The sequence below is a fragment of the Ricinus communis genome, chromosome 9 (genome assembly GCF_019578655.1).
Source record: "Ricinus communis isolate WT05 ecotype wild-type chromosome 9, ASM1957865v1, whole genome shotgun sequence".
NCBI classification, from domain to species: Eukaryota; Viridiplantae; Streptophyta; class Magnoliopsida; order Malpighiales; family Euphorbiaceae; genus Ricinus; species Ricinus communis.
The window spans coordinates 3,311,191-3,336,826 of record NC_063264.1 but is presented as its reverse complement, the minus strand read 5'-3'; the positions used below and the strand labels follow the sequence as shown (position 1 = coordinate 3,336,826).

Below are 25,636 nucleotides of genomic sequence, written 5' to 3'. Positions count from 1 at the left end.
AAGGGGTTATAAGTACATTTTCTTTAAAAAGAAAAAGATATGGACCGTCCTAGCCCGACATCCGGACCGCCCGCCCTATTACGGCTACTTCACCTCAGCGAGGATTAACTGAATGCTATTGTCTTTGCCGCCTCTGTTGTTTTGCAGGAACACAGAAAAATGCCACAGAAACATCAAATTCACAAACTTTATCAAATATTTTCCTCTCCAAAAACTCTCAAATCGAATCCCTCCTTATCCAAATCCCTACCTATACCTCTCACTACTCCTCACTCGGCCGATTCACCAGACTCACCCGAGTCACCCGATCTCCCAACTTGGCTCCATAGCAACAAAAAGCCAGAATTCCCAGATGGGGATTTTGTCATTCCTTCACTCGCTGACTGGGTTGAGCATCACAACCTTGGGGACATCAAAGAAGTTGGCAATCACTTGCTGTTTCATGCACAAGTTAGTGACATTGATAGAGTGAGCGAAATATTAAAAAAACACTACCCATGTACGGATAGTGTTGTTCAGGCGTTAAATGATTGTGGTGTTAATCCAACAAATAATTTGATTTCACAGCTTTTGAATAGGTTTTGCAATGACTGGGTTCCGGCATTGGGACTTTTCACCTGGGCAAAACACCAAACAGGTTATGTGCATCCACCAGATTTATATGATTTGATGGTTGATATATTAGGGAGGCGAAAGAAGTTTAGTTTTATGTGGGAATTAGTTAAGGAGATGGAGAATTTAGAAGGGTATGTTTCATTGGTTACTATGAAAAAGGTTATGAGACGGCTTGCTAGAGCTGGCAATTTCCAAGATGCTGTCGAGGCATTTAGAGGAATTGAAAAACTTGGTGTACGTAAGGACATAGAGGCATTAAATGTACTAATGGATGCATTGGTTAAAGAGGGAAGTGTTGAGCATGCTTATTCTGCTTTTATGGAGTTTAAGGATTCTATACACGTCGATTTTCAGAGTTTTAATATTTTATTACATGGATATTGTAAAGCAAGGAAGTTGGATGATGCAAGAAAGATTATGGATGAAATGGATAAACAAGGGTTTCAGCCTAATGTGGTTTCATACACTTGTTTCATCGAATTGTACTGTAAATTGAAAGATTTTCGAAATGTGGAGGCAATTTTTAGTGAGATGCAAGAAAAGAGTTGCAAGCCTAATGTGATTACTTATACTATTTTTATGCATGCTTTAGGGAAAGCAAAGCAAGTAAATAAAGCCTTGGAGGTTTATGAGATGATGAAAAGCAATTGTTGTGTGCCTGATGCTTCATTTTATAGTTCTTTGATTTTTGTCTTAACTCAATCTGGAAGGCTTAAGGATGCCTGGGATGTTTTCGAGGACATGAAAAAGCAAGGAGTTAGTCCAGATCTGCTGACCTATAATACCATGATTACTTCTGCTTGTACTCATTTGGAAGAGGAGAATGCGCTGAAGTTGCTTAGAAGAATGGAGGAGGATTCGTGCAAACCAGATATACAGACATATGCTCCTTTATTGAAGATGTGCTGTAGGAAGAAGAGAATTAAGGTGCTCAAGTTTCTGTTGAATCACATGTTTAAGAACAATATCAGTATTGATCTTGGTACATATGTTCTTTTGGTGGGTGGACTTTGTAAGAGTGGAAAGCTTGAACTTGCTTGCTCATTCTTTGAAGAAATGGTAATGAAAGGGTTGATTCCTAGAGATCGCACTTACAAGATGTTGGTGGAGGAACTTGAGCAAAATAATTTGACAGAAGCTAAGGAAAAGATTCAGAAGCTGATGTTCCAGACGGAAGATCAAACAGCAATATAGTTTAGGCTCAAAAGGACGAGTAATGAGATTTAATATGAATGTATGTAGCATCAACAAAGTTTTGCCTCTTCTTGACCACGGGTCTTTCTGTGTTTTTCATTCTTCCCTCCATCAAACCTATCACTTTTAAACGGAATACTCTTTATCATATTTATGCTTTTTTATTGTCTGAGATGTGATTATTCTGAATGCTCTTCAATCTTGGATTTATTCATCTGGTGAGTAAAGAGATCTTGGTGTTCCAGTTTTCAACTATGTTGATGTCTGTTATTGACTTAAGACTGCTAAAATCTCTATTTTTGATTGGGTTATGACTAACAAATAACTTGTGAGTAACATTTCTGTCTCAGCTGCCTGGAACTGATTTTCAGTATGTTCACATGGGGAAAACTAACTTCCACCAAGGAAGTGTTCGCTTGGGAAAACTTCAGTTTTCCAAGTAATATATGCTTAGAATGATCGATACATGATGATATATGGTTGGTTATTGCAGCTACCTGTTTCCGAATAGTTTACAGAATTTCCTGTACAAGGCCGGTTGCCAATTGCACCTCTTTAAGAATCAACGAACAATTTTGATATTAATGCCCTTTGACTGTGTTGCTCCCAAAATACAGCCACCCTAAATTGAATCTGAAGTCCTAACATTACTATTATTATTATTATTGTTTAAAGGTTAACTCTTCAGTCCTGGCTTGACTGCATTCGTACAGGACTTGAAGAATTAGATTTTAATCCCAATTTTTTATTTTAAAGACAATTAGAAATCGAGGTCTGTATCATAATGGAGAAAAGCAGGGCATCAATGGCCATGAAGCAACAACTTATCATCAGTAAGAAGGCCAAGGGAATCGAAGAACAACGATAAGAAATCATTATATCGAAATAGGTTGGTAGCTTCCCTTTTTCTTTTTAATCAGTGATGTTTTCATCCAAATCATGGAGAACCATCAGTCTGAAATTTCTCGTAAGTGTCTTCTTTTGGATCATAGATGAGGACCGTATCTCTGCGTATATCCCTGTCCACCAAATATTCGATCTATACTCTCTGGTTCATAGGTGTCTTGCTAATTTCCAATAGAAGAAGCTCTTTAAATTCATCTACAGCTCTCGCTTAAAACAGGGAATCTAAGAATCAACAATTTGAATTATATTTAGGCTTACCACTTCATTAACCTTATATATTACACGATAATTTGAAAACCATAAGGAAAACTCACTACAAGTCCGAATCGTTCTTTAGGCAATGCTGCGAGATTAACCAGCAGTTTTGGCAGTTCCCATTATGATTTGGTTTAAAAAGTATGAATCTTTGCATTCACAAATCAAACTAATCAGGCCCGGTTTGCTCAATAGTTGACCATAACTAGCAATAATATTTGCTGATACAAGGTTTATCAGTTCATGGCATATCTATCAGCAAACATGAACCGATGAAACTTGTAAAAGTAAAAAATTAATGTAAGCAGCTACTTTTGTTATTATCATCGACCAATGTAAAAGATTCATACTTTTTATTGCAATTCATAACAGGAACTATCAGAACTGTTGTTAATTCATTCTAGTGAGATTTTTCGATTATCGATCTTGCAGTAATGTCTAATAAATAACACAAACTTCCAGTGAAATTCTGATGGCGAAGCTCTGTTCTGTTGTAGAGCTTTGAGCTTTATAAATAGTTCTACTTCACTGCACTTGTGAGTTCAAACGACCACCCATATACTCTTTTCTGCTGCAACCCATTTTACTCCTCCCCTTGCAAGCCATCTACTCCTCACGGCCGCTAGCCTCCACCCACAACCCATAGTACTCCCTATCTATCCTCTAGTTTTTTTATCGACTCCTGCTGCAACCCGTTTACGCTTTGTCACACCATTCATCTCAACCGGTACTTCTATTTTTAAAATCATGAATCTTGTTACTTTTATCATAGATATTACGTTCTTTCTTAAAGATTACTAGTATTGCATCTTTGTTCTTTAAAGCGTGGCAGCAGACATAACATAAACGAGAGGAAATAATTAAATTTGATTTTAACTAGTGTCTCAACTTTCCAAAAAGTCAAGCTTGTAGCAGGATACATGATGAGAAGTAATCTACAGATACTGCCTAATATCTTTGGACAACAGAGAACTTGTTTTATTGCGTGATGATAACTTGGTTGTTCTTGGCTTCTGCCATCCTAGCCTTTCGAGGAATTCCTCAATTAACCTACAAATTCGCCTAATCATAAGATTCCAAACAACATGAAAACCAACAAAGTGGATTCAACCATACTCACAGGCTGCATATAGCTTTTTGAGAAGCTGCCAGCTCACGGTCTGGAAATGAATCCTCCAAACGGTAACTCAACCAGACATAGAGATCCAATACCTGCAATTGTACCAAGAAAGAGATCATCAGAGAGAAAATTTGGTTAGACACTCACTCAAGCATGTCTTAAACCTAGACATTCTGTCCAGAAGAAGAACAAAGCACACTTGTCCATACATCAGAGACAAATTTCCAAGATTCTGTCTAGATTTTTTATTTAAGAATGTTAAAATGAAATCAAGTATTTCATGTGCTAGTAGATATCTTCAAAGTAAGGTTCTCCCAATGCATAGAAATCACAATCAGTCTGTGTCAGCAGATGACTAAAACAAGATGACAATTTTTTGTAGAGGAAAAACTTTTGAGTACAATGACAGGATTAAGATGTAACTAGAAATTGAAACTCTGCTCAGTCTTTGTCCAGAATCTTTCAAGCCGAATAACTATTTTGTAAACATCTACATGGTACCATAACTCAAGATAATATTTCCATCAAGAAATTGCTCGTGCATGAGAAAACAGAGTATACCTGTTCAATGTTACTGATAATGGGTTTGTTTCATTCAGTCAACATAAAGAGATTGTGTGTCAGCAGCAAGGTTCAATGTGAAATTTTATGCTTTACTAACTTGGCATCAATTAGCTGTTGTACAGGTAGCAAAATGACAACTTTTATGCATTCCAACTCTGTTTTGTTCCATGCACAACAAGCTAAAATCTAGCAAATTTCCATCATATGCAAAAATGTTACCCAACCATTTGAATTCCAAATCTCTATGAATTCAAGAAGCAGAAGAACTAACCTTGTGAACAGATTCAAGTTCCTTAAGTGCAGTTTGTGTTTTTGGCACCTGAAGCGTCCCGGGGGTAAATATTTCTTTAAGTCGAACAATACCTTTCTTTGCATAGTTCTCGGCAAACTGCTCCATTAAAATGTACTATTAAAATTAATTATCTGCTCAAACAAAACAACTTCACATATTCAACGAGTTTACCTGTGTAAGACCCTGAGATGAGATCTCATCATTCATGTCAACTGGGCTGCACATAAGAAACATTAGTACATCTAAATCCAACTTGAGTGTTAAATTTACTTCCCTAATTAAATTATTGAACAAAGTTAGCCAGTGGAGAACGTCCACAAAACTAGCTTCAATCTTCAGTACAAGCTAATAGCATGCTTTCTTGTTGATGGAGAGAAAAGATTACTACCTGATACAGAATAGGTACTTATCATTCAGCGAAAGTGGCATTTCATCAATCACAGCAGCAACTTTCTGATGTCAAACATTTAAAAATATTAGACAGAAGTTTAATATAAATACGAAAGAAGTAAGAGGAAAGAGAGAGAGAGAGAGAGAGGAAATGGGACATCTCAAGAACAAATAAGTATTGACAGTAAACTTAGATCCCTATGTAACTTTCAACTTGGGGAACTAAAGACTTTGTCAGGTGAGGTAGAGTGAACTTAGATCCCCATGAATTTTCAACTTAGGGGTTAAGAATTTTATCTGGTGACTAGAGTACACTTGATCAGAACCCAAAGAATAACTTTTCTAAGTGAAAGACTTCATTTTGCATGTATATATTGCATAAGAAAACAATGCTCTTTTATATAGAGCTTAAGACATCAAACAGCCATACCTAACCTGGTATGCTGTACCTTAACTTAAATATTACACAATCTGACTTCAAGATTACATCCATAACTGATCCCTTAAAATCAGCAAAATTATCAAGCAAAACATGACTTAACAAGATTACATCTACTTAGAGTATCAAAGCAAAATATCAATTTCATCATCAATAAGACTATGCAAAAGTTATACATCTGTCTTCTAATGATAAGAAATGAAACATAACAAGGTACACAGAGATACATACTAATACTTCCTCACAATCAGCAATGAAATAATTTGGAGATAATTTGGCATTCTCTACAAAATGTTCCTGCAGCAAAAGGGGGGCGGAGGGGGTAAAGGTCAGCACATTATCAAATAACATGGAAATAAGTGGCTAAAGATTATCATTGTTATAATAAACAAGGAAGGTCTCAGTCTCCAATTTTTTAGGGATCTCCACAATTAAGCTAAATCTTGAACCAAAATCACTATTACAATGAACTTAAGACAGCAACAGCATATTGCTGTTTTATAGCTCCTGAAAGGCAAAGTATATGCACATAAAAAGTACGGTATAAAAGTAAAATAACATTATTTATTTTATTTCGGAACACATAATACATAGTAGAATATCCTATCATAAGCAATAGAAAATCTTTTGCTTCAAGATATGTCACAATGAAAGTTAAATCTAACCAATTGTTATACAAAGTTAATTAGACAACAATACAAGTTGACACTGAAACAATACTTAGTTTTTAGAATTATCATTAAACAACTCCACATATTATGTCTACAGAGAATTTAAGTTCCCTAGCATGCAAGGAAAGAATTGACAAATTGTCACAGTCATTTGCAGTAACTGCATCGGAACAAAGTGGGAAAATATTACGATTTGCTGCCATTCAGTATGCAAGTATGAAAATAGTATACAAAACGAAATCAGTACAATTAAATTAAAGATGCTTATACAGTGACTTACCAGTATCTGGTACAACCCCTTTTTTGGGTGTAACCTTGAATACATAAACATGAGATCGAAGGTAGGAAATAACCCAGCACTCTGCATTGCATAATAATTGGACTTAGAAACAAGCTAACACAGTTTGATGTAAAACTACTACATGCAAAGCTGTGTAGCAACAGTCTTAAACACCTCAAGAGCAGGAGATGGGGATTCGAGTGATGAGTGAAGCAAAGACAGATCATCTGCATCTAGACAAGTCACTTCTCCAGCTGGATAATTTGATCCATACCTGCCAGCTCGCCCTGCAAGCACAATATATGCAATTCAGGGGGAAGCTTAAGTGTACCACAACCTAACAACTCAAGGAAACAAATAAAAACCGATAATTGAGTAAAACCACAAAGTATTTCAAGTGTATTCTAACAATGTAACACAACAAACACATACTATAGCCCTAGTTATTGCCTGCAGAAAATCCATAACTAAGACATTGAGAAGCCCCCATTTATCTCTCTGAGATTTTTATGAAATATAAAGCTGGTGATAATAAGGCCAGATTATTTACCAAGAGAACGTTCCTTATTTTAAGCATGCATAATAACACACCTGCTATTTGTTTAATCTCTGGTACTGTTAGGTACCGCATCTCAACACCATCAAACTTTTTCATTGTTGAAAATATGATTCTAGAGATGTTCAAGTTAAGACCCATCCCGATGGCATCGCTAGCCACAAGAACATCAAATTCACTGCTAGCATCATTGAACATTGTTGCCTGCAATCCTACAGAACATATTAATCAACTACTCCTGTTATTATAGGTATCACAAAAGGAATAACATGGATAAGCAACCACTTAACTGCATATAATTTCAAAATCTAAAATGATAGACTGTTAGACGTATTTTAAAACAATAATTTCCATATAAGCATTAAAAGTTATTTTAGAAATAACAAATAGCTCAAAAAGGGTTCAAGATCGATTATGACAAAGAAGACTTCATTGAGGGAGATTAATTACACGATAAATACAATAACAAAAATCATAAAATAAGAAGTGTAATGTGAGAAGGCATATTTGCAATTTAGACAAATTGAGTATATACAGATTCTCAAACGCAAGTAGCATCATGCACCTGTCTTGTTCGGGTTTCTGGTGGCAGTGAACCATAAACTACAGAACACAGATGCTTTCCTGCACTTTCAATTATTTTCTATGAAATGAAAAAATAAAAAAAGGGAAAAAAATGCAATTAGTAAAAGAAAGTAGGACAAACAACGCAATGTTACATATCTAACATCGAGCATTGTGTAAGCATGGTAAATAAGAAAATATGAACCAACTCCATCCCAGGTTTGCTAGGTATATAATTCATATTAGAGATTATCCAAAAGCAAAAATTATTTTTCCAATGGAATATTGTCAGATATGAAGACAAGAAAGGATGTAAAAGAAAATAATGGAAAACAAGATGCATGAATCCACATGCAGGAACGGGCAAGAAAGTGTATGCATACTGAGATACACCTAAAGAGGACAAGATGAGGGAAAGAAGATTGGAAAAATTGAAATTATCACTAACCTTCAGTCGGTATATTTCACGACGTGAAAATGTTACAATGCAATCGCCCGTCTGTATATTAGAAAAGGATCCAAGAGGTCTTGTTAATGGAACTAACGGTGAAAGTCTCTCATAGTATTCAACCTGGGGCATCAGACTGTATATTAGAAAAGGATCCAAGAGGTCTTGTTACTGGAACTAACGATGAAAGTCTCTCATAATTCAAGCTGGGGCATCAGGACAGACAGAAATTTTACGAATTTCAACAACACTATGTTTTATGAGACTTGATCAGTAAACGTCTACGCCATCAATTTTCAGTATGCACTTTGTATATCTTAAGATGGAAGTCCCCTAATATTCGTTTCCATCTCTATGCTTTCTTCCCCTAGAGGGATGGGTCCCTAATACTAAAACAAAATAAAATATCCTGAAATTTATACCAGCACCATAACTCTGATACATGCGACTAAAAATAGTAATAATATGATGAAAATTCTTGGAAAAGGAGAAAAGATAAGATGAAGAAGAACACACACATGAAATTAGCAGTTTCTTAAGAAAGCGGTTTCATGAACATGAATATTAGCAACTAAAAAGGGAAAAATGTCATTGCATTATCCTTCGCAATTTATATCCACCGTGCCCTTTCAAACTATCAAGTAATGACAAAAGATAGAATTGCTACCACTATATAATCTTAGTCCAGACAGTTGGAAGATTTCATCTGATGGTGAAAAACCATAAAACTAATATTACCTTGAGAAATTAAAAAGGAAATAATTGTCCAAACATGCACTGTAAAGAATTTCTTTACCTTGATATCATCACCAGTCACCTTTAGTATTTCCTGAATAAGAGGAACAGCAGCCGGATCTCCACAAAGGTGAAGTTCATCAGCAGATATTCCCAACAGAGCACGTGTAAATGAGAAACCCCTAGTCTTACAACCAACCATCTGAAGAAAAACTACCAGAGATTAGAAATCCTCTAATGCATCCAATATCTTCATTTTGAGGATTAAAACAAAATCTGTAATTTGTGAATAAGCTCTAAGGTGATATCTTATCTTATATAACTACCAATCTTGACATCAAAAGAGACCTAAGTTATTTTGGAATAAAAATGGTAATCCTATTAGCTGAAGAGTATAGAGAACTCAAAAAGAACCAACATATAATCTTACTATATTATATATTAGAACAGAAAGCCTATTCCTTCTCATGAGTTGATTTAGCATCATATCAACTCGAAACATACATTTTTCCGCCACTTATACCAATATAAATTTGTATGGCAAGCACTTCTAGCATTTAGATACAATTATGTGTTTTAGGGAAATCTTCACTTTATTAAAGACTAGACAAAATATCAAATAAAATCCCTGCCCACGAAGAAACAACATAAGCAATCCAGACTACCAAATTTAAACAGAGAAAATAATTGAACAAATATGTTTTAGAACCAAACGATAAGGACACTGTCATCATAGAGGATGACAGTATTTGCTTACTCTTTTGGCTGATCTAGAATATTTCATATCAATGGATTAGAGGACCAACAGTGGCTATTCCAAAAAAGTATTGTGTATACTTCATTTTGTATTGTCCTATGTTGCATCTCCACTGTCATAAGAGTCTTACACTTATTTAAATTACATAAGCCATGAAAAAATCTTCTAATCAGACACATCAAGGTACCTGAATTTCATCAACAACAGCACAGCTGTAATCGGAGGTTACATCAGCCATTTCAACTGTCACAGCCTTGTGCTTTGCCCCATCAACTTCCTCTCTTTCCTGTCCTGTTATTAGGTCGCAAGGTACTTGTCCCTTGTTCAACTTGTTTGCCACCTCCCACGCCAACAACCTCAAAGGACCACAATATATCCCTACCCAGTGACAAAGACAATGCCGCATATTTATCCTCTCATGCCCCACTTATTCCATCATTACTGTCTCCCAGAGGTTTAAATAATGACAAATGGAAATCATAGTGAAAATAAATAATGACATACCTGAAGGACTTGACGCTAATCGCTTCAAGGCATGATGTGTTTTACCACTATTTGTGGGTCCGACATGCAGAGTAACCTTGCGATGCTTTTTCCGGGCACTTGGATACCATGAATGAGGACAGCTGAATTGACCAAAAAGATCAGTTAATAGGATAAATATTTACAAATAAACATGTATTTGTAAAACATGCAGTTATTGCAGGTAGCATGACCAAAAGATTCGAGATGATAAAGCACCGCTTGAAAGTAAAATCTACTACAGAGCCACAATTGAAGATTACGTTCCAAAGTCATCTAAAATGAGAAAACCATTCACAGGTATTCCCACATATTCTATTTTTCCACATACAATTAAACAAATCTTATAAACATTTCACTTCAAAATTGTAGGATTCCTCACCATGATCGCCAATTCTACAATTTCGCATTAAAAAGCTCCTAAATTAAAATACAACTCTATTATTCAAAACCTAAAAATATAATAACAAAAGAGAGGATCGATCAAATATAGTCTATTCCAAACACATGATTAATACAACTGCACTCCTTTTGTATAAAATACTTCACGCCAAAAGAAAAGGACAGATGCAATATATCATACATAATTCTAATGTCATAAAGCAACTGCAAGGAAAACATTACTTACGTCAAGTCCGTAAAATCAATCTTGGGTTTACCATTGTCACTTCTGTATAGTCTCGGCAGAGTGTGAACACTAAATAAAGCTCCAAACTTGAACTCAGCATGCAACTGAAATGGCTCCCCATTCTCTGCTATACAGATAGTATATTCACATACATTATCAAATGCGACAATCATTTAACAACCAACATCAATAAAAGTTACCTTGAACATTCCAATTCGACTTGGCTCTAACAATTTAAGCCCAAATTAAACGAAGAAAAATTTAAAAATCGAACCATTTAGAAGGCGAGAAATCCCCAAAGATGAAACCTTTCTTTGCCGAAGACGCAGTAACAAAGAAGCCATAACTTACTATTAACGTTATTATTATTTCTCTATCTTTTGGCGACAAAAATTGCTGATTTGTATTTGAAAAATGGAAAAACAGAAACGTAGGAGTCAAATTGATTGTGCCGTGTAATAATAAGGCAATAACGAAATAGATGGATAACATGCGGTTTAAGGTTCCTTTTTGTTTTTGCTTTTGTTGGCCACCCAAAGCTCAAACTACGACACCATAACTGAATTCTCGGAGATCAGCATGTTTGATGTTTGCAAATGTAAACTATGACCCTTTATTTCTGCGTAATTCTTAATTTAACCAGTATGTTTAAAATAGTTTTGCAAACACATCCTTTATGCAAAGAAAATTTGGTTGATCATGATTCTTAATGTCCATGAGACATTCCTGGCCCAGTCTCTACCAAAGCCCAATTTTGATTCAAAACCCTAAAATTCCCTTAATTTTGGACTAATGTTTTCCAGTTGGAAATTTGATACCCCGAGAATCAGAAATCGTTTAGCTTGCTTCTGTTCACTGTCTTTGCACATCTTGGGTCTCTATAATGAATTTATTCAAAACCCTATGTCTTAATATTGCAAGACATTAAACATTCATACTTGAATAATCCCACCAATACTTTAAGATGGATGAAAAGATTTGAACTCAATAATTTCTTAAATTCTTAGGAGAAAATACCAATCAAACCACACTCAGATTTGCATTGTTGTTTCAATTTGGATTGAGGAGTTTTTTCATCAATACTAATTAGTCTTTTTCCCTGCAACTCTTAATTAAATGGAAACAGAAAAAGATATTGGAAGCTCACTTTTGTTTGTATTTGAAGATTGTTTAGAACTTTTAATTGATCAGTTGCTAAATAAGATAATAGAGGATTGTTTGAGCTTATCTTGAACAGGAACATATGATGTCATAATAAGAAATGGTTTTCAAGGGCTACCTAAGTACAGAAGATTTGATAAAAAATACTGCCAATAACTTTCAGACAAGGAAAATACCATACCAGATTCTCTTGGATTGTTAGTGTCACATGAAGAAAATGTTTGTCTCTCATTTAACATAACAAAATCTCTTAATCTATATAGAGACAATTCAATTTTCTCCTTGGCTAAATCCAATATTTTTAAGGAATAATTTAAATTCCAAATAAGATTTTGGTTTGTTGTGAGAATGACATGATAAAGACAATTAGACCTTAATGACTATAACCTGGCCCCATATAGAAGATGATGTGGGTGCATAGCAACTCCAAAATGTTGGGTATAGTAAGAGATGGGATAGGATCAAGTATTGCCACCATTAAAAACTCTGCTTATCAATCAATCATTTAAATGCTAGCTCAATGAAGGAGAGGGGAGGTGAGATAGCTTCTTCATGGATAACAAGAAACTGAAAAGGACAAATGAAAGAAAATAATATTAAAAGGAATTGATGATTTGATAGGCAATTTGGAAGGTGATATAATTAGACTTTCTTTCTTCTTCTTCTTCTTCTTCTTCTTCTTTTTTTTTTTTTTTTTTTTTTTTCTAAAGAAGAAAGAGCAATCACCACACATGTCAATGCAAGTTAGTGGTGAGTAGCTCTTATGGTCCATTAATTAGCCCATGTTTCTTTTTCTTTATTTTCCTTCCCTTTGTGCTGTGAACCTGAAACTATCTCATCACATCTTATTTAATGCATTAATGAGATTATTCAATGTTCCATGGAGGTTTTCTTTGAAACCCAGCATCAGCATAAGTTATCAATTGTGGAATTGGAAATTGCATCAACATCGTTATTTTCTAGTCTGATTTGCTTCTTACTTCAAGGACAATTTCTCAAATCACAAAAAAAGAGTATGACTATAGAGACCTAAAATAATTATAATTTATTTTATTTTTATTTATAATTAATTAAAGTAGAGATCAATTTTTTTATGACTATATGTATGGTATTTCAATACAAAATATAATTATAATATATTTTTAATAAAAATAATATTATCTAATGAAAAATTAAATGGGCTGCAATAAAAAAAAAGAGCTATAAAAAAGCCTAATAACAGTCTGATAGTCGCACTAAATCGGCTATTAGATATTAAAAGATTTTAAAAGAATTTAATCTAATTACTCACTAATTTTTTAAAAAAAAATTTCACTAGAACAAATATAACCTAATTATTTAGCAAAAACAAGTGTTGAATATGTAAAAGTTTAACTCAATTATCTTTTTGCTGTTGAATTATTTTCTTCATGTCAAAATATTTAATCATTCGATGCATACTTTTATTTAAGATGTTGTGTCAAATACACATTTACTTTATTTAAAAAGAAATTAGTTTTAGGAGTATCTGATATCAATAACTTAAAGTTATTCACAAGTTCCACCATATAATCTAAGTTACCCACTATAAAAACCAGCAAAAAATAAATTAAAAGTAATTATATAAAACCAGAGAGAACCACTTCAAATACTTGCCCACTATTTAGACGTAAAATCTCCTTTGGCTGTTTTTCTTTTTTAATGGAAAGCAAAATGGATGTAAATTCATTAATTATAAACCTTCCATAGGTTTCCTATGGTTTAGATTTATGGGTGTGGTCCTAATTGCAGACATTCTCCCCAAGTCTTGGCCACTGAATCATATAAGGCATACATAGTTGGTGACCCCATTTTGGTGAAATATATATAGTGACCAACAGGATACCCATATAGGAAACTCATTTGCTCTTAAATACTAGAATATAACGTATCACCCAAAGGGTGGTAACTAATTAAAAACACAACTGCACAAACGTTATGGGTTCCTCTTTTTTAACTCATAGGAACATGTAATAGCTAATCTGTGCAGTTTAGGTGATTGCAAAAGTAATACATATTTTATTTTGATTTGAATATATATATATATACATATTCTACTGTGTATATACTTATATTTAAACGATTTGGGTTTTTCCAAATTTAATCTCACGGATTGAAGTTCAAACAATTGGAAAAGAGGGCAAGAGACATAACTGAGCTTCTTTATTTAAGTTCTAATCTACTCTTAACTGCTCGAAATAAATAAACGTAGCAACAAATTAACCGGAGGAGGGGAAAAGGAGGCAACAAAAAGGAGAAACGAAAATCATTTGGTTCAACTAATTATTATTTTATAATCACTTTGTGGGTGCAGAATTATTGCTGGGGGAAATCTCATGTTAAAAGAACAAAATTATATCGAAATAACATCAAAATGTACAGCATGTTTTACTAATTATTACAACCTTTTTCACCCTCTAGATATCCTAAAAGTTGGCTAAGTAAATCTCACAGACAAACTTCCATCAACTGCATGCAACACATGCACACCACAACAGAACAATTGCTTGACCTGGAGCAAGCAATCATCCTTTCCTTCTTCAATAGTAAATACTTTTTTTTTTCTTTTCTTTTTGTGGCCAAGCCCTTGGAACAGTAACTAATTTTGTCTCGAGTCATGATTGATTCTTGGAAAACTATTACAATCTTGGACACTGTTCCTTCACATAAACTTAAACTAATTTTTTGAGGATTTCCTTCATATTATTGGACATGAATGAAAAGTATAAATGCACACACATATATTTCTTCTGAAAAGTAAAGATACGAGCTGTGTCTACATCAGAAGCATAAACCGTCGAAGACATATGTATATATTTAAATACCTGCGTATGCATGTAAGATTTGTCTGCACCAAAAGTTTATAAAAGTACGTGTCTGTGTGTGTGTATACATATGTTAAGAAAATAGCCACAATATGTATAATATACGTGTAGAATTACGAACTCTGGAGACAGAAGGACATGTTATGGATACTGAAGATAATGACATGTAAAGAAAGGGAAGAGACTTGTGTAGAATTTGAAAATCTAAAGATGCATGAAAGCTAATGTTTTGCCTTAAGACTGATACAAACATTGGTAAAGATAAAGAAGAGGAATGGGGTCTCTGTCTAAAGCCCCCCAAAGAAAAAAGGAAGGGATCTTAAAGCAAACCATCAATATGCTCCTGCCTCCTTTGACTGCCTCGTAAATCTTGATTTAAGCCCTTAAAGATTCACCAAAGAAAAGATTGGAAAGGGTAGAATGGGAAACAAAAAAAAAAGAATGAAAGAAAGAAAGAAAGAAAAAGGCAAAGTAAGCAAGATGTTCTTGGAATTCTTTATGCTTTTTTTGACCTGTTTTGATACTCTTCCAAGTGTGGGCGGCTTGTTATAGTCCAAGATTGTGTTGTTGATTATGAAATCTTGTTTTCTTCTAGTTGTGAAAATGGCTTTTGTACTAGAAACTATAATGGGTAAATAATTGGCACTTAATTGTTACTATTATCATGGATATTAAATTATATTTGCTTTGAGCAGATCGCTAAACTATAATTACAATTACCTTACTGAATATGTTTCTTTGAAGTAAACATGCATTCTTTCTTCAATTATGTTTGTTTATCTCTCTACCTTTTGTCTTTCATTTGATTTATATTGCTAATAGTATTTAAAAAGAGAAACAGTCAAATTGGTACATTTCTTACTGAAAATATTTAGGTATATAAGAGTATTGAATTTAATATTGATTTTGGTTGAAATTTAAAAATTTTATGGAATTTATTTATAAAATTAAATTTTATATATTTTAAATAAAGTAAAAATTAATTTAGAATTTCATATATTTAAATGTGGAATTAATTATAGCTAAACTAAATTCTAAGAATAGAGGTAGAATTTTCTAAATTCTTCAGTTTTATCCTTTCCTTTTTAATTTCTTTCTCATACATTTTTCTCAAATGAAATGAATTCTTTTATGATTTCAATCAAACATAATATAAAAATTAATTCTGAACTACACCATATGTGTACATTCCAAGAAATAAGAGAATAACATATATATATGGATAATATCTAAATTAGGTAAAAGTATTTCATATTAGTAGTCTAATAATAGTATATTTTGTAAATAATAAAATAAATTTAACGTCTTTTACATTTGAAATCTAACTCAAATAATAAGAATATTTATGTTTCAAGAATAGTAGAAGACTATAACATAAGACCTTGTTAGATATTCATTATTTTAGTATTGATTATTTTAGTGGTGAAGGAAATTCAATTGAATATGACAATATATGCGGTCCATATTGCATGAGAAAGATGGTGCTCTACGTTGAATCTCATGCTAGAAGTACAGAGAAAAAGAAGAAATCAGATTTCTATTTTCTTTCTACGAAGAAGAATGAATAATAGATGGGTAGAATCATAAATTCATCATGATATCTTAGTTGAATCCAAGAACACCAAGTTTCCTTTTGATTAGATACCACTTGATGGAATTGGTATGGTATATAATTCCCAAGAATATTGAAATGGACATTTGATATGTGGAAATTTTGATTTCAAAGGTGTAGGACCTTATACATTTATTCACCAACGGTCCATTATTGATTTATTTCCCTTCATCATTCGTATCCACAAAAGTTATATTCTGCCTTTTATTCAATTTTTTTCTTTTCTTCTTTTGTAACATGAGAAGAGGATTGGATATTTTATATATTTTTGATCATTTGCACATGGAAGTTATTACAAACATTAGCTTTTATTTATTTATTTATTTATTTTGGGTTATAATTTTCTTTCTCCTAAGAGAAAAGAAAAAGGAATTAAATAAAACAAAATAACTTTATTTAAATTTATACAAAGAGAAACAATTTAAACTTATTAGTATTGAGCAAAACCTAGAAATTTACATAAAAATACTTGCATTATAAAATTTAGACATATGTGCACACATTTATTTAGGTAAAACCCAAAAGAAATACTTATGGAGAAGACATTTTCAGCAGAAGGTACAATACAAAAATGCCCCATCTTTACGTTATATATATGTAATAAAGAAATAATGCCTCATTCTTTTTTCCTCTCCTCACAATGAGGCAAGAAGAAAATAAGCATCCCAACTCAGTTTCTCATCATGTCCTCCTTGAGTCCAAAAACCTTGGTTTCAGTCAGGTTGTCAAGGGGGGGGAGGGGAAATGTTAAAGCAGGGAGACATAATGTAGGGCCATTTCCTTTAGCTCTTTAGATAGCCAATTACCCAAAAATGGACCCATTGCTCTCTAGCCTTTGATACAAGTCTTAACTTTACAAGTTTCTTTGGTATTATTTCAATCTTCGCTTTTCCATCTTATTGCTTGAAATGATTTCCAAAGACCCACATTATATGAACCAAAAACCCAAATCTGTTTTGTTTTTCTAAAATTCATAACTAAAGAGAAAGCACATTACCAACCATTTTCTTGTAGATAATTGATTTCTTTTGCTGATTAGATAACCTTGATTTGAACACAATGGAAGTCCACTCATTATACATGTTTAGAAAATTATACCCATTTGCTATTTTAGGTTCAGTTTATTTATACTCATACTTGATGACTCTTTTCAAAAATAAAACAAGCAAGTTATAGCTAGTGGATCACAAGTTTTAATGTTTGTTTTGTAACACTCTGTTTTTATTTTAGTTTAATAATAAAATATAAAATCTAATTTATTTTTATTTATTGAAAGTGCAATAGATTGTTGGCTATATAATAAATATTTTTTTAGACTATTATAAATGTAATAAACTCTCAAAATATCAAAAATTATAAATGCAATAAACTCTCACAGTATTAGAAAATTACCCAACTATTCATTTTTTATAATTAAGAATATCAGTTAAGTCACTTCTAAATTTATATCGAGCACTCTTTTTTAGGAAAACCATTTTATTATAAATAAAGAGTCAATTAACAAAATCTGAAACTCAATCATGGACTTCCCAATTTTTCTAATTAAGAATATCAATTATGTGACTTCTTAATTCAAATTGAGTGTGTAATTACATTTCTTTAGTAATTTTTTTTGTTCAAATCGTATTAAAAATCAAGGGTCAATTAGAACAAAACCTGAAACTCAATCCCCAAGTTAAATTGTAGGCTCAAGTCATTGGCATGGGACATTAGTATATCGTTATCCACTAGAATTTGTGAGGTTTCTTTTCTGAAAGGAATAAAAACAAAACCCGGACACCATTTAATGGGACACATTGGTGTGCTTTATTTTTTATAACAAAGGATACAATATGTCCACTTTTTTGTTTATACGGTCTCCGATTCTAAATTGCGTCCAATTGGCAACATTACCTACCAAAGACATCACTTGTTTAGTGATGAATTGATCATAAAGAATTTCCATAATATCCCAACTAGGAATATCTCCCGCCGTCAAGCTTAATATATAATCATTTAGGATTAGTCTATGGTTTTCCTCTAATCAAAGCCTAAGCTCCAATTAATCATTAATATAGCAGAAACCCACTTGGATTCTAACACTAGGATAGGCCTAACATACCACTAGTCAATCAAACTTTAAAACTAAGGAGCTTAAATCAAACACTTTCTGTTTTTAATCAAATGGTTCTTATATTTAGGAGCCATTAGAGTTGACTGTCTAAGGAGGAGCCGCCCATAAAGGAGGAAGCATAGACGGCGGGGCGCATCAGGTCCATGCTAAACAATTTTAAATGCAAAAGGAAAAAAAAACCGAGGAAAACACAAAACAGAAGACCCTATACATCTATTAGGGTAGAGTAAGTTCCTCATTGCTCAGTAAGGAGCAAAGAAATGGAATAAAAGAACAAGAAGGCCTTAAAACTGGGACAGGTGCCCTTGTTTTGGAGGACAATTCTCGAGACTGAGCCAAAAGAACCCTCTAATTTGGTTAACAACATTCCCTACATTCCCTCCTTGCAATCCCCAACTGTAATCTCACTAATCAATCCATTCCATCCAAGCAATCAAAATCTGCACAATGCTCCACAGAATCAGAGTAAACAGATTAAAATATATATATTTTTTAAAAAGGGAAAATACAAAGCAAGAAAATCCGAAAAACAAAAGAGCTCATATACAATGAAGAGGTATCCCTTTGTCAATACTCCAAATACTACCAAAGATCTTCAAAACATTCCTTACCCAGTAAAAGAAGAAACACAAAAACCCAAAAATAAAAAATAAAAAAAAATCAAGAAAAATATAAAGAGATAGAGACAGATGGAAACAGAAACAAAAAATAGCAGTACTACTACACATTACATTCCCCTTTATCTTTTTCCTTCTTTAAAACTGCTTTCTTTCACTTTGATGTAAGACCAACAAATATTATTGGACAATTTTTTTTATTTTTTTGACTGTGGGCAGGCTGTTTGCTTGATAGATGTCGTTTTATATGAAAGAGAATAACTAAACGACCTGCCCCTTTGCCCCAGCATGCTTTGCTGGGCAGGTCCTGCCTTGAGATTTGTAGAATGATACTAAAAACCCAAAAAAAGGAAAAATAAAATGAGAACAAGAAAAAATAAAATAAAATAGAAAAGGAAAAGCAATAGAGCCCTTAAAGACCAAGTCTTGTGTCTCTCACTCGCTCACTCTCTCTAAATTGCTGCACTTTATTCTGTTCAAATTCGATACTTTGCTGTTCACTGAGAACGAGGCTGTTTCTTTCTTTTGTTTCAAAGAGGGAACATAGAGAGAGAGTGTGTGAAAGATATAAGGCTTCTTCCTTTCTTTCTCTGCATTTGCATTTTCTCTGTCCAAAATTTGCTTTCTTTCTTTCTCTCTATATGTCTGCTACATTGTCTTGTTCTACTTCAAGAATCTCTCATTTCACTTCTCACACATTAAAAGTGTTTGTCTCTCTCGACTAATTGCATACTCATAATTTTTGGGTGTTATTTCTTTTAGCTTCATTGCTCTTTAACTTAAGGGTGTTTTCATATTCATAAAGAAGAAACCAAGAAAAAAAAGAAAAAAAGAAAAGAAATACAATTGGCTGTTTGGTTTTGTCCCTGGTTTCATTCTTTGGCCTTATCCTTGGTAGTTCCAGCAGTTTTCAGTCAAAAGCAAGACACCTGTTTGTTGATTGGTCTATTTAGTTGAGTTTTTCAGTTCTTTTTTTGGTTGCATTGGGAGGTCTTTTGGAGTTTATAGAGAGTAAAGATTCGTGCTTTGTTGGTCTCTTCTTGTCACAAAGCTTGTTGTAAGAAAAACCCAGAATTTGAGGCTGGAGATGGAATTCTATTTCTTTAGTTTCTGAAGTTGGTGATACTAAAAACTTGAGGGGGGGTTGCTGAAAGTACAAGGAGAGCTATATGAAAGTATTGGTGAAAAATGAGAGATGGGAACTCCAACAAAAGCAAGGTTTTTTTTTTTTTTCACACTTTATTTCCTTTTTGTTTCATTGAGCAATTATGATGATGGTTCTTGAATGATGATGTTAATTGTTTTTTCCTTTTTCTGGCTTTCTTTTCTTTTGTTTGGTGAAGCTCTCATGGTCCAAAAAAATGGTCAGAAAGTGGTTCAATATCAAGAGTAAAATTGAGGACTTCCAAGCAGATGATGTTAATGGAGGTAGGCATTTTTTTCTTTTGGGGATTTGGTAGGAACAAAAGGCTCCCATTTTGTTTCCTCTTATAAGTGATTACTGTTCAATCTCTGACTTCTGTTTGGTTGAGGAAGAAATTAAAATGAGAAATGGAGTATGCTTTTGAACCGGGTGCTTGACGATCTTGTAATCAAGTATCTTTCACTTTTTTTTCCTTTGCCAAAATAATAGAACTAGCCTGATTAACTGCAGGCTTCCAAACAATGAAAGAATCTGTTTGTTTTAAATTTCCAAATGTCATCTAATTTGCTGTTTGTAATACTAATTGAGTTTCTCAGATTCCTATTATTTAAACCCTTTCTTTCAAAATTAAGATTGACGTTTAAGCAGCCTCTCATTCTTCAGGAGCTGAAGTGGAATACAGGACTAGCTTCTCTGAGAGGGAGCCATGCACCATCAAGAAAAGCAAAACAGGTTCATTATCAACAAAATCTGATAACTTCTTTTGGAGAGTATGCCCCAATTGAAGTTCGCGTCTCCTTCAATATATTTTTCTGATATTTTCCAGTACAATATGCAGAAAAATTCACCAAGAACCCAGAGCAAGTCCGGCGAGGGAGAATGAATCTTGACCACCCTAGAATCATAGATGTGCAGAACCACAGGTGTTTTTTATCATAGATTTTTTTTCTATAATAGTTACTTTTCCAGGTGAATGTAAGTACTGACTGCTTTTGCTTTCCAATTTGGGGCAGTATTTTTGTAGCTACATGGAATGTGGCTGGAAGATCTCCACCAAGTAATTTGAGTCTTGATGATTGGCTTCATGCCTCACCTCCTGCAGATATATATGTTCTTGGGTATGATTTCACAGATATAATCTTCTCACGTTTTGCTACAAACTGTCTAATCAATAGCTGTTTAGTAATCGAAACATTTTCTTTTTCTTTTTTCCTTTGTGTTTCAGATTTCAAGAGATAGTTCCTTTGAATGCTGGTAATGTTCTTGGTGCTGAAGACAATGGTCCTGCCAAAAAATGGTTGGCCCTCATTAGAAAGACTTTGAACAATCTTCCAGGAACTAGTGGCAGTGGGGGCTGTTATACTCCCTCCCCAATCCCTGAACCAATTGTAGAAATGGATGTCGATTTTGAAGGATCATCTAGGCAGAAGAACTCATCTTTCTTTCATCGCCGATCATTCCAGACACCATACAGCTGGAGAATGGAGAATGATCTTTCAATTCCACAACCAAGACTTGATCGGCGATTCAGTGTTTGTGACCGAGTTATTTTTGGTCACAGGCCAAGTGACTATGATCCAAGTTATAGATGGGGTCATAGACCTAGTGATTTTTCAAGGCCTAGTGATTACTCGAGACCTAGTGATTATTCCAGATGGGGTTCTTCAGATGATGATAACGGACCAGGGGATTCACCAAGTACTGTGTTGTACTCACCAATGTCATATGGTGGTTCCTATAGTGGATCTGCATCTACAGAAGATGGATATAGGAGGCCAGGGTATTCAAGGTACTGTTTAGTGGCAAGTAAGCAAATGGTTGGCATATTCCTCACAATATGGGTCCGGAGCGAATTGAGAGATCATGTTAAAAACATGAAAGTTTCTTGTGTTGGCAGAGGTTTAATGGGTTATCTTGGAAATAAGGTATTTTTCAAGTGAATCATATGGTTTGAAATTTTCTTTTTTAGGTTGTCATTATAATTATATTCTGATCCATCTAACATATAACTAAACATAGAAGGATTCTTCTGCTTGGTGTTGCAGGGATCTATTTCAGTCAGCATGTCCTTGCATGAAACAACCTTTTGCTTCGTTTGTACTCATCTGACCTCTGGACAAAAGGAAGGTGATGAACTAAGAAGGAATGCAGATGTCATGGAGATTCTTAAGAAGACAAGATTTCCTCGTGTTAGCAATGCAGGTGACGGGAAGTCCCCGGAAACAATTCTTGAGCACGAGTAAGACTCTTTCTCAACATTTTCCATTAACTGTTAAATAAATGTACTCTCATTATTTGCAATCAGCAAAAACTTGCAAAATGGTTTAAACGAACAAGGAGACAAAAAACTTGTCAACATAGGAAGGAAATTTCATCACATGAAAATTATACTACTTTATATGCATATCTTGTCTCATTCCAAAGAAAAAAAGTGATAAGTTGTCTTTTGATGGTCACCAGTAAGGTTATGTGTTCACTAAAGATATATGGAAGTTCTAAATGCCATTTACAACACAGCTCATACACCTTTTACAAATGAACATTTATGTGGTTTACACTCTCTTGATTCTTACTATTCCCTAACTTTGTTCTCTTTTTATGTTCTCATTCTGTGTATTTTGATGTAGTCGAGTTATTTGGCTTGGGGACTTGAATTATCGCATTGCCCTCTCATACCGTTCTGCTAAGGCACTAGTTGAGATGCAAAACTGGAGGGCACTGTTGGAGAGTGATCAGGCATGTTTGCACATCCTCACCCTGAGTTTTATTTCTCTGTAATGAGAAGGTCTCATTTGTTTATTCTTTCATCTGACTTTTGTTGATGTTTATCTTGCAGCTACGGAATGAGCAGAGAAGAGGTCGTGTTTTTGTTGGATGGAATGAAGGGAAGATTTATTTCCCTCCTACGTACAAGTACTCAACTAATTCTGACAGATATGCTGGAGATGACATGCACCCGAAGGAAAAGCGTCGAACTCCAGCTTGGTAATGAACATCTCTACTACCAGAATGTAGAAGCAATTGCTCCATGAAGGAAATCAAAACTTCGAATGATTCAAAATAGTTTCTTAAGTTGGCACAATTAATTTGTAAAGCTGATTGACTATTTTTATGTGAAGGTGTGATAGAATTTTATGGTATGGTGAAGGCCTCCAGCAATTATCATATGTACGTGGAGAATCTAGGTTCTCAGATCATAGACCGGTTTATGGCATTTTTTGGGCAGAGGTTGAGTCTACCCATGGCCGATTGAAGAAAAGTATGAGTTACTCCAGTTCCAGGATTGAGGTAGAGGAGCTCTTGCCATATTCACAAGGGTATACAGAACTAAACTTTTTCTGATGGATGAGGAAATAGCTATCAACTACAGTAGGTATGTTCTCTCTCTGATACATTCTCACATGACTGCAGCACGTGCACTCAAATTGCATTATCATAGGAACTAAACAGTTGGGTTTGGAAATGTTTTGCTTGTGCCCCTATCATCTTTTCCACAGACAGCTTACAGAGGAATGATTAAACATATGGTTGGTATTCATTCCTCTTTTCCTTCATTAAGGCCATTAACATTTTCAGAAATTTCCAGTGAGTTCTGCATTTCTCTTCAATCAATCAGGCGACTCTCGCTTTGGGCTTTTCATTTTCAAAATGTTTTCCCCTTTTTGCCATCTTTTCCATTATTGATGAGAAAGGAACTACAAAAATTTGTTAGCATGCAAGGTGTCCATCATTCTGGTGGTCCTCTAGAAGGTCATTTTAACATTAAGGTGATACCAATGGAACATCTCGCAGGAAGCTAAATATTGGTGCTTTTGGTAAGCACATGGGTTACATGAAACTTCAACTGTATAAAACAGAATAAGTATTTGCCATATATTTTATCATGGGCATCCTCTTTCCCTTTGTAGGCTTCCTTTAGAAAATCTTTTGCTTTGTTCCTGTTCTTATGTTGGATTTGGTCCCCAGTTGCAGGCGGGAATCACTTTGAAGAAAATTTTTCTTTGAAGGGTGATGGAGACAATCCGTTGCCCACTAACCAAAAAAGGTTTGGTGTTTACCCCTCTTTAACTTTTCTTGGTTTTGCTGTACATTTTTTTTTTCTTTATCTTAACTTGTCTCCACTTTCTTTTTATCAGGTGTAAATTTTTGTAATTTTGGTCAGCTAATTAACTGCAACACATCATCAATTCATTGTAACTTCGATCATCAAACAAATTTAGCCACTAACATTACCAGTTGCTGTTCGGCGCATGCTTCGCCAACCTGATTAAGAAACACCCAACTGTCTGGCAAAGTACCCTGTTTCTCATCACTGCATTATGATTTAGGTACTATTCTTATTCCTGTTCATTAGTCTTTGCTTTTGTGCTTCAAGTCAAAGAAAACATATTTAACAGGCTTTTTTACTTTATGGTTTTGTAGGGTGTACTTGCTTTATCAGGAACTGCCAAGTGGGTGTCTAAAGATTAATTTATTCAATTCTTTCTTAGTGTAGGGAAACATTTTTGTTTATTTGATGACTGAAAGAAGATGAAAGATGATGTCAATACAAATATTTGGGTACTTTTTGTTTTCAATGAGAAGGCTAGATTAGATTTGATGGATATTCGTTACAAAAGTGAGAAAAGGAAAGAAAAGAATTATATAGTATTGAAGTTTTATTTTAGATTCCAGAATGCCTCTTTGTTCTTTGTTGTTGCAAATGATTTTACCAAAAAAGTAGTTGTATTGATATTCTCCATCTTACACAGTTATACTACTATTTTGCTTTTTCTTCTTTTAACTGTGGTGTTATAACAAACTACAAAAGCTATAGACAGTTTCACAGCTTTGACAGGTTTTTGGGAGCCATAATAATAGACTCATCTTTTGGAGTGTTTACTCTAAATGATTATTCATGAGCTCATTCCGCCTTTTCTTCCCCTAATCTATTCCGCCCACCTGTTAAAATATGCTCCACAGGATCAGAAGCAGAAGAAGAAAGACAAAAAAGAGAAAACCAGTATGCAATATTATATGTCCAAAGCTGCCAGTTTAGGCACTTACTTTTCAAGAAGCCTAAAACAGGGTTCTGTTTACTTTTCTAGAGTAAATGAAATAGGTATAGGTGGAGTTACAATTACTAAAAGCAGCATTATCAAAATTTACAACTTCCAAATAAAGATCTGTGGCTTATTGATTAGAGAGGCTTTTAAGTAATATACATATTG

At 34.0% G+C, this 25,636-nt stretch overlaps 3 protein-coding genes across 5 annotated transcripts; 2 read left to right on the top strand and 1 right to left on the bottom strand.

Moving 5' to 3' along the window:
• The first annotated feature begins 42 nt into the window (after positions 1–42).
• LOC8280879 (pentatricopeptide repeat-containing protein At3g22670, mitochondrial) lies at positions 43–2,023 on the top strand. Its single transcript, XM_002517048.4, has one exon. The coding sequence runs from the start codon at positions 160–162 to the stop codon at positions 1,807–1,809; it is 1,650 nt and encodes a 549-aa protein (XP_002517094.1). The 5' UTR covers positions 43–159; the 3' UTR covers positions 1,810–2,023.
• Positions 2,024–3,808: 1,785 nt separating this feature from the next.
• On the bottom strand, positions 3,809–11,529 carry LOC8280880 (DExH-box ATP-dependent RNA helicase DExH16, mitochondrial). 2 transcript variants are annotated; one of them, XM_015717947.3, is made up of 16 exons: positions 11,211–11,529; positions 10,937–11,063; positions 10,291–10,412; positions 9,974–10,164; positions 9,091–9,231; positions 8,295–8,417; positions 7,848–7,925; positions 7,318–7,486; positions 6,901–7,013; positions 6,727–6,807; positions 6,007–6,072; positions 5,335–5,399; positions 5,118–5,163; positions 4,926–5,042; positions 4,091–4,182; positions 3,809–4,020 (listed from the first exon to the last, which is right to left on the bottom strand). In XM_015717947.3, exons 1-16 carry the CDS (start codon positions 11,278–11,280, stop codon positions 3,906–3,908), a joined length of 1,716 nt encoding a protein of 571 aa, XP_015573433.2. In that variant the 5' UTR covers positions 11,281–11,529; the 3' UTR covers positions 3,809–3,905. The 2 variants fall into 2 exon arrangements, with proteins under 2 accessions (XP_015573433.2, XP_015573434.2); XM_015717948.3 differs by having other exon boundaries at positions 10,937–11,060; positions 11,211–11,527.
• An 8,183-nt stretch (positions 11,530–19,712) lies between these two features.
• LOC8280881 (type IV inositol polyphosphate 5-phosphatase 7) lies at positions 19,713–25,092 on the top strand. 2 transcript variants are annotated; one of them, XM_015718050.3, is made up of 13 exons: positions 19,713–20,500; positions 20,626–20,710; positions 21,075–21,158; positions 21,265–21,349; positions 21,440–21,544; positions 21,652–22,351; positions 22,472–22,665; positions 23,054–23,162; positions 23,263–23,411; positions 23,546–23,799; positions 24,393–24,471; positions 24,563–24,754; positions 24,849–25,092. In XM_015718050.3, exons 1-10 carry the CDS (start codon positions 20,471–20,473, stop codon positions 23,766–23,768), a joined length of 1,764 nt encoding a protein of 587 aa, XP_015573536.1. In that variant the 5' UTR covers positions 19,713–20,470; the 3' UTR covers positions 23,769–23,799; positions 24,393–24,471; positions 24,563–24,754; positions 24,849–25,092. The 2 variants fall into 2 exon arrangements, with proteins under 2 accessions (XP_015573536.1, XP_015573537.1); XM_015718051.3 differs by having other exon boundaries at positions 19,714–20,500; positions 21,090–21,158.
• The last annotated feature ends 544 nt before the right edge of the window (positions 25,093–25,636 follow it).

Coding starts and splice junctions, on each gene's coding strand:
- LOC8280879 (XM_002517048.4), top strand. CDS start 160: ATGCCACAGAAACATCAAATTCACAAACTTTATCAAATATTTTCCTCT.
- LOC8280880 (XM_015717947.3), bottom strand. CDS start 11,280: ATGGCTTCTTTGTTACTGCGTCTTCGGCAAAGAAAGGTTTCATCTTTG. Junction 7,487..7,847: donor CAGAAACCCGAACAAGACAG/GTGCATGATGCT, acceptor GTAGGATTGCAG/GCAACAATGTTCAATGATGC. Junction 7,014..7,317: donor AGAGATTAAACAAATAGCAG/GTGTGTTATTAT, acceptor TTGTGCTTGCAG/GGCGAGCTGGCAGGTATGGA.
- LOC8280881 (XM_015718050.3), top strand. CDS start 20,471: ATGAGAGATGGGAACTCCAACAAAAGCAAG. Junction 22,666..23,053: donor GAAACAATTCTTGAGCACGA/GTAAGACTCTTT, acceptor ATTTTGATGTAG/TCGAGTTATTTGGCTTGGGG. Junction 23,412..23,545: donor AAGCGTCGAACTCCAGCTTG/GTAATGAACATC, acceptor TTTTATGTGAAG/GTGTGATAGAATTTTATGGT.